The sequence below is a fragment of the Panthera uncia genome, chromosome X (assembly GCF_023721935.1).
Source record: "Panthera uncia isolate 11264 chromosome X, Puncia_PCG_1.0, whole genome shotgun sequence".
NCBI lineage: Eukaryota > Metazoa > Chordata > Mammalia > Carnivora > Felidae > Panthera > Panthera uncia.
The window spans coordinates 78,558,367-78,571,570 of NC_064817.1; the positions used below are offsets into that span (position 1 = coordinate 78,558,367).

The window sequence follows — 13,204 nt, forward strand, 5'->3', positions numbered from 1 at the left end:
CTTCAGCTCCTATTTAACGTTTCAGTGAAATCTCAAGAAAAAACACTGTTAAAAGTCCCACCTATGTGCAGATACAACACCGTCTAAATTTATTTACTTTTTTGAATAAGATTCCTTTTTTGGATATGAATACTATAGCCTATTTTTCCTATTTCTAATGACTCCATGTTGGATTCTGATGGTATTGCCACAAGGTCACACAGTCGACTTGACAGTACAACTGAGACCAGAATCCTGGGATTTGAATTCCCAGGATTACTCTTTCTACTATACCATGGTGATGCTCAAATGCTTACAGGAAGTGCTTATCATATAAAAGGGAGCACCAGAGTAAAAAAAAAAAAAAGTATGAAAGAGTTTCAAGGTAATGCACCCTCACAGCCCTTTCCACTTATAAATTCTTTCTTCTTCAGTTTCAAGTGTTTAGTTCGTCACATTTTTAAACTTAAAACTGAACTCCAGTCTGAATATCAGCTTCTCATAAGCAAGATGTAGAATAAATGGAGTTGTTACAACTTTACACTGTGATCTCCTGAGAGGTCCTGAGAGGTTTCATTATTTCCACTCTCACTCCCAAAATAAAATCATCTTTGGCTGGGAAATGATCATTTACATAAAACAATCTGTAGAAATTAAAACACTTTAATATAATATAAACATTTCCAGAATATAGACTGATTTTGTATCAGTACTTTTTGAGAGCTTTTTAAAACTATATATCATCTAAACTTATTACAGACAGTTTCATTTTCCACTTTTAGAACTAGAAAATACAAAAATACACTGCAAATTAGATTTAACAAACAAAAAAAAACTGATCTAAATTGCTTCATACATTTTTCTTAGAGAAAATCAAAAAACAAACACACAATAACAATAAAATACCAACACTAACACAAACCCAAACAAGGAATGGATTTTGTAATGCCTGGTAATTCTCTCATTTAAAATAAATTAATCTTTCATGGGCAAATAATTCACCACTACAGCAATTTGATGAATAGAAGTAGAGACAACCTCATTAAGCAAAATTACATTTTATATAAGAAATGTAATTTTTTAAAGAAAATGAGAAAAAAACTAACTTGAGGAAAAGGCATATTGAATACTTTTACTCCACTTGGCTTTTGTTAGAGGTTAAAGTTAACTGTTCACTTAGGAAGCATTCAAGTAACATAAATTTTATGAAATCAGACTTTTCAACTTATTTCTTCAATTCAACTTTAAGGGAACAAAACTAAAAAGTTCAAAATCCAAGCATAGACTCCTCCCAAAGCATTGTTTTTCTTCAACAGATTTCCTTTTCTTTTCTGTTCTTGTGTTCTTATGTTCTTCTTTCTCAGAGGCTAGATTTATGCTTGTTTCTTCTTTCAATTCAATTTCAATTTTTACACCCCCTAAAACTAAGCTTTCCTGAATAGCCAATGATCATATCTACCTATGCTTTTCTTCACTGGCTGTTCTTGTTTTTGTCTAAATCCATTTTCTAAACTGATTTCTTCATTTCATCCTTGGGTAAACAAAATGAAATTCCTAAAACAGACTCATCCCAAAACATTGACTCTCTGTCTTTTCTTCAACAGAATTTTTTTTCTCTCATGTTCTCGTTGTGTTCTTATGTTCTTCTTATGTTCTTTCTCAGTATATTTAAGCTTGTTTGTTTCTTCTTTCAATTCAATTTCAAATTATAAACACAAAAACTAAGCTTTCTGGAGCTGACACTAACTATATCCACTGCTCTTTTTCTTCTGGATGTTCCTGTCTTTGTCTAAATCTATAACTGATTTCTTCAATTCATCCTTGGGTAAACAAAACTAAAAATTCAAAATCCAAGAATAGATTCATCCCAAAGCATTTCCTCTTCTGTCTTTTCTTCAACAGGTTTCTTTTTCCCTTTCTTGTGCTTACGTTCTTCTTTCTCAGTGGGCACACCATGGCTTTTTTTCTTTTTTCGATGTTTAAGCTTTCCTGAACTGACGCTGACTTGATCTCCCTTTCTTTTCCTTTGTCGGATGCTCTTGTCCTTGTCTAGATTTGTATCACCATAACTCTTTTTCCTTTTATGCTTCGATTGCTCTTTCTCTGACCTGTCTTCACCTTCTTCCAGGTGCTTTCTTCTCTTCTGATGTCTTCGTTTGTGACCTGCTTTATGGTCACTGGTATTGTTTTCTGAGAGGTGCTTGTAAACTTCAGATTCTACACTGTATGAGCCAAAGTTATTTTCTTGCTGACTAAGGCTCAGGGGTACTGGCTTTTCTGGAAAACAGTCTCTGATGGGTTGACAGGAAGATATAGAGTCTAGTTTCTGTATGCTGTCATGAGCTGGTAAGCAATGAGGTAACTGGTTTTCCACTACTTGGGAAATACTGTATGATCCTGTATAAGCGTGGGAAGTCTCAAATGGGACTTTTTGCTCAAAAATTCTATGTTTGGGTCTGAAATCAACCTTTTCTTTGTACTTATGGATTTCTATAGAGCTATCACTAACCTTTCTGAAGCAAGTCTTTGGCTCTAGTCCTCTGGCTTTCTGCACTTTGATGTAATCTTCTAGCTCATCTTGGAAAGAATCATAAGTTCTGTTTGAATGAACTGGTAACCAATAATGCAACTTGCTTTCCACTGGTGAAATATTATATGGTTGTTGGTAAGTCTGGGAAGTCTCAAGTGAAAATCTTTGCTCAAACATTTGTTGTCTGGGTCCAGAGTCAATTTCTCTGTACCCATGGGTCTCTATAGAGTTCTCTCTTATCTTTCTGAAACAAAACTTTGGATCTAGTCCTCTCGCTTTCTGCACTTTGATGTAATCTTCCAGTTCATCTTGGAAAGAGTCATATGTCTTCTTTGAATGAGCTGGTAAACAATGAGGTAAATGGTTTTCTGCTGTTTGTGAAATACTGTATGATCCTGGGTATGTCCAGAAAGTCTCACATGGGAGTCTCTGTTCAAACATTGTATGTGTGGATCTAGAATCAACTACTTCCCTGTACCAACGGGCTTCCAAAGAACTCTCTTCCATCTTCCTGAAACAAATCTTGGGCTCTGGTCCTCTGGATTTCTGCATTTTGATGTAATCTTCACATTCATCTTGGTAAGAGTCTTGTGTCTTCTTGGGATTCTTCACTAGACTGATAACAATGGATTCTCTGCAAAGAAAACAGTAGAAAGTTCTTGTTACTAGGCTATTTTATTCTGAATACTTTCTTTATTTTAAAAAGATTAGTCTGGAAAAAAACAACAACAAAAGTCCAAACAAATATTAAAAGCTTACTTCAATATAAACGCTGTAAATCATCACTTTTTATGCTAAAAAGAAGCAGCAGGAACAGTCATATTTCTCAGGCACCTCACAATTTTTTAAATAAAAAAAAAAATTTCAGGGCTGAGATGAAAGGGAAGATGGGTACAAACATGCAGACATAGCTGATACTGCCTTAGTACTAAACATGTAAGACATGTTGGGATATGTGGGAAAGAACAAATAATATTTAATGCCCTGAGGATTGTCTGATTTGAATGTCACATTATTTTAAAAGTTTTTTTTTTTTAATTTTTTTTTTCAACGTTTTTTATTTATTTTTGGGACAGAGAGAGACAGAGCATGAACGGGGGAGGGGCAGAGAGAGAGGGAGACACAGAATCGGAAACAGGCTCCAAGCTCCGAGCCATCAGCCCAGAGCCTGACGCGGGGCTCGAACTCACGGACGGCGAGATCGTGACCTGGCTGAAGTCGGACACTTAACCGACTGCGCCACCCAGGCGCCCCTTAAAAGTTTTAATTAGTTCTTTGTATAGAGCTATAAGTGTAATGGATATTTGTTCTGGAACCCTGAGATTTTATTTTATTTTATTTTATTTTATTTTATTTTTTTATTTTCATTTTTCCTTTATTTTTTTATTATTTTTTTCAATATATGAAGTTTATTGTCAAATTGGTTTCCATACAACACCCAGTGCTCATCCCAAAAGGTGCCCTCCTCAATACCCATCACCCACCCTCCCCTCCCTCCCACCCCCCATCAACCCTCAGTTTGTTCTCAGTTTTTAAGAGTCTCTTATGCTTTGGCTCTCTCCCACTCTAACCTCTTTTTTTTCCCTTCCCCTCCCCCATGGGTTTCTGTTAGTTTCTCAGGATCCACATAAGAGTGAAAACATATGGTATCTGTCTTTCTCTGTATGGCTTATTTCACTTAGCATCACACTCTCCAGTTCCATCCATGTTGCTACAAATGGCCATATTTCATTCTTTCTCATTGCCACGTAGTACTCCATTGTGTATATAAACCACAATTTCTTGATTGGGAGGGAAGATGGCAGCGTAGGAGGACGCTGGGCTCACCGCGCGTCCTGCTGATCACTTAGATTCCACCTACACCTGCCTAAATAACCCAGAAAACCGCCAGAGGATTAGCAGAACGGAGTCTCCAGAGCCAGGCGCAGACGAGAGGCCCACAGAAGAGGGTAGGAAGGGCGGCGAGGCGGTGCGCTCTCCACGGACTGGTGGGAGGGAGCCGGGGCGGAGGGGCGGCTCACCAGCCAAGCAGAGCCCCCGGGTCAGGCTGGCAAAAGCGGAGGGGCCTGACGGACTGTGTTCTGACAGCAAGCGCGACTTAGCATCTGGGAGGTCATAAGTTAACAGCTCTGCTCAGAAAGTGGGAAGGGTGGAGAACAAAGGGAGGGAGAGCTGCTGAGCCCCCAGACGGCAGAGCTCAGCTTGGCGGGGAACAAAGGCGCTCGCCAGCGCCATCTCCCCCGCCCATCCCCCAGCCGAAATCCCAAAGAGAACCAGTTCCTGCCAGGGAACTTATTCGCTCCGCGCAAACACCCAACTCTGTGCTTCTGCGGAGCCAAACCTCCGGCAGCGGATCTGACTCCCTCCCGCTGCCACAGGGCCCCTCCTGAAGTGGATCACCTAAGGAGAAGCGAGCTAAGCCTGCCCCTCCTGCCCCCATGCACCTTGCCTACCCACCCCAGCTAATACGCCAGATCCCCAGCACCACAAGCCTGGCAATGTGCAAGTAGGCCAGACGGGCCACGCCACCCCACAGTGAATCCCGCCCCTAGGAGAGGGGAAGAGAAGGCACATACCAGTCTGACTGTGGCCCCAGCTGTGGGCTGGGGGCAGACATCAGGTCTGACTGTGGCCCCGCCCACCAACTCCAGTTATACACCACAGCACAGGGGAAGTGCCCTGCAGGTCCTCACCACTCCAGGGACTATCCAAAATGACCAAACGGAAGAATTCCCCTCAGAAGAATCTCCAGGAAATAACAACAGCTAATGAACTGATCAAAAAGGATTTAAATAATATAACAGAAAGTGAATTTAGAATAATAGTCATAAAATTAATCGCTGGGCTTGAAAACAGTATAGAGGACAGCAGAGAATCTCTTGCCACAGAGATCAAGGACTAAGGAACAGTCACGAGGAGCTGAAAAGCCCTTTAAACGAAATGCAAAACAAAATGGAAACAACGACAGCTTGGATTGAAGAGGCAGAGGAGAGAATAGGTGAACTAGAAGATAAAGTTATGGAAAAAGAGGAAGCTGAGAGAAAGAGACACAAAAAAATCCAGGAGTATGAGGGGAAAATTAGAGAACTAAGTGATACACTAAAAAGAAATAATATACGCATAATTGGTATCCCAGAGGAGAAAGAGAGAGGGAAAGGTGCTGAAGGGGTACTTGAAGAAATTATAGCTGAGAACTTCCCTGAACTGGGGAAGGAAAAAGGGCATTGAAATCCAAGAGGCACAGAGAACTCCCTTCAGACGTAACTTGAATCGATCTTCTGCACGACATATCATAGTGAAACTGGCAAAATACAAGGATAAAGAGAAAATTCAGAAAGCCGCAAGGGATAAACGTGCCCTCACATATAAAGGGAGACCTATAAGACTCGTGACTGATCTCTCTTTTGAAATTTGACAGGCCAGAAAGGCTTGGCATGATATCTTCAGTGTGCTAAACAGAAAAAATATGCAGCCAAGAATCCTTTATCCAGCAAGTCTGTCATTTAGAATAGAAGGAGAGATAAAGGTCTTCCCAAACAAACAGAAACTGAAGGAATTTGTCACCACGAAACCAGCCCTACAAGAGATCTTAAGGGGGATCCTGTGAGACAAAGTACCAGAGACATCACTACAAGCATAAAACATACAGACATCACAATGACTCTAAACCCGTATCTTTCTATAATAACACTGAATGTAAATGGATTAAATGTGCCAACCAAAAGACATAGGGTATCAGAATGGATAAAAAAACAAGACCCATCTATTTGCTGTCTACAAGAGACTCATTTTAGACCTGAGGACACCTTTAGATTGAGAGTGAGGGGATGGAGAACTATTTATCATGCTCCTGGAAGCCAAAAGAAAGCTGGAGTAGCCATACTTATATCAGACAAACTAGACTTTAAATTAAAGGCTGTAACAAGAGATGAAGAAGGGTATTATCTAATAATTACAGGGTCTATCCATCAGGAAGAGCTAACAATTATAAATGTCTATGCACCGAATACCGGAGCCCCCAGATATATAAAACAATTACTCATAAACATAAGCAAACTTATTGATAAGAATGTGGTCATTGCAGGGGACTTTAACACCCCACTTACAGAAATGGATAGATCATCTAGACACACAGTCAATAAAGAAACAAGGGCCCTGAATGATACATTGGATCAGATGGACTTGACAGATATATTTAGAACTCTGCATCCCAAAGCAACAGAATATACTTTCTCCTTGAGTGCACATGGAACATTCTCCAAGATAGATCACATACTGGGTCACAAAACAGCCCTTCATAAGTTTACAAGAATTGAAATTATACCATGCATAGTTTCAGACCACAATGCTATGAAGCTTGAAATCAACCACAGGAAAAAGTCTGGAAAACCTCCAAAAGCATGGAGGTTAAAGAACACCCTACTAACGAATGAGTGGGTCAACCAGGCAATTAGAGAAGAAATTTAAAAATATATGGAAACAAACGAAAATGAAAATACAACAATCCAAATGCTTTGGGATGCAGTGAAGGCAGTCCTGAGAGGAAAATACATTGCAATCCAGGCCTATCTCAAGAAACAAGAAAAATCCCAAATACAAAACCTAACAGCACACCTAAAGGAAATAGAAGCAGAACAGCAAAGGCAGCCTAAACCCAGCAGAAGAAGAGAAATAATAAAGATCAGAGCAGAAATAAACAATATAGAATCTAAAAAAACTGTAGAGCAGATCAACGAAAGCAAGAGTTGGTTTTTTGAAAAAATAAATAAAATTGACAAACCTCTAGCCAGGCTTCTCAAAAAGAAAAGGGAGATGACCCAAATAGATAAAATCATGAATGAAAATGGAATTATGACAACCAATCCCTCAGAGACACAAACAATTATCAGGGAATACTATGAAAAATTATATGCCAACAAATTGGACAACCTGGAAGAAATGGAGAAATTCCTAAACACCCACACTCTTCCAAAACTCAATCAGGAGGAAATAGAAAGCTTGAACAGACCCATAACCAGCGAAGATATTGAATCGGTATCAAAAATCTCCCAACAAATAAAAGTCCATGACCAGATGGCTTCCCAGGGGAGTTCTACCAGACGTTTAAAGCAGAGATAATACCTATCCTTCTCAAGCTATTCCAAGAAATAGAAAGGGAAGGAAAACATCCAGACTCATTCTATGAAGCCAGTATTACTTTGATTCCTAAACCCGACAGAGACCCAGTAAAAAAAGAGAACTACAGGCCAATATCCCTGATGAATATGGATGCAAAAATTCCCAATAAGATACTAGCAAATCGAATTCAACGGCATATAAAAAGAATTATTCACCATGATCAAGTGGGATTCATTCCTGGGATGCAGGGCTGGTTCAACATTCGCAAATCGATCAACGTGATACATCACATTAACAAAAAAAAAGAGAAGAACCATATGATCCTGTCAATCGATGCAGAAAAGGCCTTTGACAAAATCCAGCACCCTTTCTTAATAAAAACCCTTGAGAAAGTCGGGATAGAAGGAACATACTTAAAGATCATAAAGGCCATTTATGAAAAGCCCACAGCTAACATCATCCTCAACGGGGAAAAACTGAGAGCTTTTTCCCTGAGATCAGGAACACGACAGGGATGCCCACTGTCACCGCTGTTGTTTAATATAGTGCTGGAAGTTCTAGCATCAGCAATCAGACAACAAAAGGAAATCAAAGGCATCAAAATTGGCAAAGATGAAGTCAAGCTTTCGCTTTTTGCAGATGACATGATATTATACATGGAAAATCCGATAGACTCCACCAAAAGTCTGCTAGAACTGATACATGAATTCAGCAAAGTTGCAGGATACAAAATCAATGTGCAGAAATCAGTTGCATTCTTATACACTAACAATGAAGCAACAGAAAGACAAATGAAGAAACTGATCCCATTCACAATTGCACCAAGAAGCATAAAATACCTAGGAATAAATCTAACCAAAGATGTAAAAGATCTGTATGCTGAAAACTATAGAAAGCTTATGCAGGTAATTGAAGAAGATATAAAGAAATGGAAAGACATTCCCTGCTCATGGATTGGAAGAATAAATATTGTCAAAATGTCAATACTACCCAAAGCTATCTACACATTCAATGCAATCCCAATCAAAATTGCACCAGCATTCTTCTCGAAACTAGAACAAGCCATCCTAAAATTCATATGGAACCACAAAAGGCCCCGAATAGCCAAAGTAATTTTGAAGAAGAAGACCAAAGCAGGAGGCATCACAATCCCAGACTTTAGCCTCTACTACAAAGCTGTCATCATCAAGACAGCATGGTATTGGCATAAAAACAGACACATAGACCAATGGAATAGAATAGAAACCCCAGAACTAGACCCACAAACGTATGGCCAACTCATCTTTGACAAAGCAGGAAAGAACATCCAATGGAAAAAAGACAGTCTCTTTAACAAATGGTGCTGGGAGAACTGGACAGCAACATGCAGAAGGTTGAAACTAGACCACTTTCTCACACCATTCACAAAAATAAACTCAAAATGGATAAAGGACCTGAATGTGAGACAGGAAACTATCAAAACCTTAGAGGAGAAAGCAGGAAAAGACCTCTCTGACCTCAACCGTAGCAATCTCTTACTCGACACATCCCCAAAGGCAAGGGAATTAAAAGCAAAAATGAACTACTGGGACCTTATGAAGATAAAAAGCTTCTGCACAGCAAAGGAAACAACCAACAAAACTAAAAGGCAACCAACGGAATGGGAAAAGATATTTGCAAATGACATATCGGACAAAGGGCTAGTATCCAAAATCTATAAAGAGCTCATCAAACTCCACACACGAAAAACAAATAACCCAGTGAAGAAATGGGCAGAAAACATGAATAGACACTTCTCTAAAGAAGACATCTGGATGGCCAACAGGCACATGAAAAGATGTTCAACGTCGCTCCTTATCAGGGAAATACAAATCAAAACCACACTCAGATATCACCTCACGCCAGTCAGAGTGGCCAAAATGAACAAATCAGGAGACTATAGATGCTGGAGAGGATGTGGAGAAACGGGAACCCTCTTGCACTGTTGGTGGGAATGCAAACTGGTGCAGCCGCTCTGGAAAGCAGTGTGGAGGTTCCTCAGAAAATTAAAAATAGACCTACCCTATGACCCAGCAGTAGCACTGCTAGGAATTTACCCAAGGGATACAGGAGTACTGATGCATAGGGGCACTTGTACCCCAATGTTTATAGCAGCACTCTTAACAATAGCCAAATTATGGAAAGAGCCTAAATGTCCATCAACTGATGAATGGATAAAGAAATTGTGGTATATATACACAATGGAATACTACGTGGCAATGAGAAAGAATGAAATATGGCCTTTTGTAGCAACGTGGATGGAACTGGAGAGTGTGATGCTAAGTGAAATAAGCCATACAGGGAAAGACAGATACCATATGGTTTCACTCTTATGTGGATCCTGAGAAACTTAACAGAAACCCATGGGGGAGGGGAAGGAAAAAAAAAAAAGAGGTTAGAGTGGGAGAGAGCCAAAGCATAAGAGACTATTAAAAACTGAGAACAAACTGAGGGTTGATGGGGGGTCGGAGGGAGGGCAGGGTGGGTGATGGGTATTGAGGAGGGCACCTTTTGGGATGAGCACTGGGTGTTGTATGGAAACCAATTTGACAGTAAATTTCATATATTAAAAAATTAAAAAATAAATAAATAAATAAATAAATATTGTTTTTAAACAAGCAAACAAAAAAAACCACAATTTCTTTATACATTCATCAGTTGATGGACATTTAGGCGCTTTCCATAATTTGGCTATTGTTGAGAGTGCTGCTATAAACATTGGGGTACAAGTGCCCCTATGCATCAGGACTCCTGTATCCCTTGGGTAAATTCCTACCAGTGCTATTGCTGGGTCATAGGGTAGGTCTTTTTAATTTTTTGGGGAACCTCCACACTGTTTTCCAGAGTGGCTTGGAACTCTGAGATTTTAAAAAAGAGTCTAAATTAAGGTTAATTTGGTGAATTGCACAATTTAGCTCCTACGTATTCAGACTCAAAGTAGATATTTTCAACTAGAATAAAATAATATAACAGAAACACTATGGTTTGATTTTCAAAGCAACAAACCAAAAATACAATACCCAAGTGCCCCTCTGTCCTGCTATCTGACTGATCAAGTCCCTAATTGTCTACTTAATCCTCTCCTCCTTGAAACAATAGAATAGAATGGAATAAATATTTATTGTGCTATTGTGTGCCAGGCCAGGAAACTTACATATATTTTTGTATTTCATTATAACCACTTTAAATTGGAACTGTCTAAAGTTATACACTTGTTAGGAAGACAAATCTGATATTCTAGTCCAGGTCTAACAGCAAGACCTTTGTTCATAACCACTATACCTTGCTGAAAGGATGATGACCAGATCACTGTATCCCTGGAACTAAGCCAACCTTCCAGGAATTATTTGAATTTTCATGGCTCAATGAGAATGAGAAGAACAATGCTGTTTGGTCAGAAGAGGTGCCAATTATCCAGCTCTGCAAGTATACTATCATGGCTAGAGAACTCCCTAAGAGATTCCACTACCATGCACTTTGTGACAAATACCATTAACTGTATCACTTCATAGGGAAGTGAATGCCTACAAAAGTTTTGTAAAATACATGCAAGGGTACTTGACAGAAACCCTACTCTCTGGTATCACAGGAGCATTTTAGCAGAAAATACTTACTTAATTTGGTGTTCACTTCCTTGCATATGGGACCGGAACATTTCTAAAGATGTAAAGGTGATATTACAAATATGGCAAACGTAGGTCCTCATACTAAATGCTGAAAAAAGAGAGAGTCAAATTTAAGGAGGTCAATATGGACAGGAATTTACTAGAGATTATCTACAGAACTTTCCCAATTTAAAGGTAAGGCCCAGAGAGGTCAAATGACTTGGTCAAAGTAAAAGAGCAGGTCAGTAATAGAGCTAACCTCTCAGAGCCCATGTTTCTTAATTTAAAGCCCAGAATTCTTCACACTACACTACACTACACTACACTACACTGCTTCTTTAGCCTTGGCCTCTTTCTTGAGACTATTATCTGCCTGCCTATTGTTTCTACATGGAAGTGCAGTAGACACTTCAAATTTAGTATGCCCAATTAACCTTTGCCTCTTAATCCCTTAATCAACCTCTTTTTTCTTGCCCCTAATTATCTTGCCATCCAACAAAAACATGAAATGTTCCAAAAGATTAAACAAAAGCAAAGTTTTACTCTCTTACATGAAATCACTGTAGTGCATTAATTTACCAAAAGTAATTCCCACAGACAGATATTAGAAAAGAGAGAGGTTCAGTGAGCCCCACTCTCAGGATAAAAGCTGAAAGAAAAATTCTAAAACAAAACTACTAGTTACTACTTCAAAAGAGTCAAAAACTATAGAATAGGTATTCCAGCTATTTCTCTGTTCTGCTTCTTAGGTAGAGCTGAAAGCAGAGGATAAATTAATCTTTATTTTCTTAACCTCATCATCCTTCCAATTTCTCTTTGGTCAGAAGTAGAAAATTAATAAATTTCATAAGCCAAATATAAAATAATCCCACCCTAAAGAAGAGGCAATAAATTGGTGGATGCAGTAATTTTAAGATGAAGCATGTTCATCTTTTAAATCAAACAGCAACTTAATCATTCAAATGATGCTAAATTAATCAAGGATACTGGTCTTGTCCAAGCAAATATTATTCATAGAAACAGAAGACTATTGTTAATGAGAAAGAAAGATGCAACTTTGAATAACATGAGGACTCTGCTTACTACTGACATAACTCTAGTGGGCCAAGGAGAGCTCAGCAGGTTATGCCAAAGACTGAATGAATGATTCCTTGTAACTATCCTTTCTCCCAGTGGTCTGATTTCATGCTAATCAAGTCTATTTCTGATTATAATTCGGCTTCTCATATTCTTTGATACCAAAAAAGGAATACCCTGGATGATATATCCAGGTTTTAAAAACCCTAGGAACTGAAAAAAGATATTATCCTCTCCTACCATAAATCAATACCAGAATGACAATATATTAACTTAAATTACAATGTTTCCCAGACTCCAGAATTACTTGAAGTATTATTTAAAATATAGATCCTTAAGGAGCGCATGCTCAGTTGGTTGAGCATCCGACTTCGGCTCAGGTCATGATCTCATAGTTCATGAGTTCTAGCCCCACGTTGGGCTCTGTGCTGACAGCTCGGAGCCTGGAGTCTGCTTCAGATTCTGTGTCTCCCTCTCTCTGCCCTTCCCCCACTTGTGCTCTGTCATTCTCTCTCTCTCAAAAATAAATAAACATTAAAAAATTAAAATATAGATCCCTAAGCCTCTCCCTGTAAAACATGATCCTCTGTCTCTGGGACAGGGGATTTATGTTTTAACAATACCCCAGGTAATTATTCTTAGAGAATGTGTGGGGAATACACTAAGAGAATACCTTTATAGTTCCTTGATTATTTATCAGCGTTTTCTAAGTTTGTGGTCTCGTCAGTCCCTGATTTGAGGCTGGTCAACTCTGAAGATTTTGGACTTCCTGCAAAGCTAAGGACTAAATCCAGGAGTCTGCATGTTCACAACAATCCTTTTCAAAAAATTATCAATACCCTTATTTAACAACAGTGGAAATTAAAGCTCATATTTG

The 13,204-nt window shown here is 38.9% G+C and overlaps 1 protein-coding gene across 1 annotated transcript in view; it reads right to left on the minus strand.

Annotated features, from left to right (window-relative positions):
• Window positions 1–626: 626 nt before the first annotated feature.
• Window positions 627–13,204, minus strand: part of ZMAT1 (zinc finger matrin-type 1) — a 45,700-nt gene continuing 33,122 nt past the window's right edge. Inside the window, exons 5-6 of the mRNA XM_049644103.1 lie at window positions 11,260–11,359; window positions 627–3,143 (exon numbers count right to left, since the gene is read on the minus strand). Of these exons, the coding sequence (XP_049500060.1) occupies window positions 1,823–3,143; window positions 11,260–11,359 (1,421 nt within the window). The 3' untranslated portion in view covers window positions 627–1,822. The remainder of the gene's footprint in view (window positions 3,144–11,259; window positions 11,360–13,204) is intronic.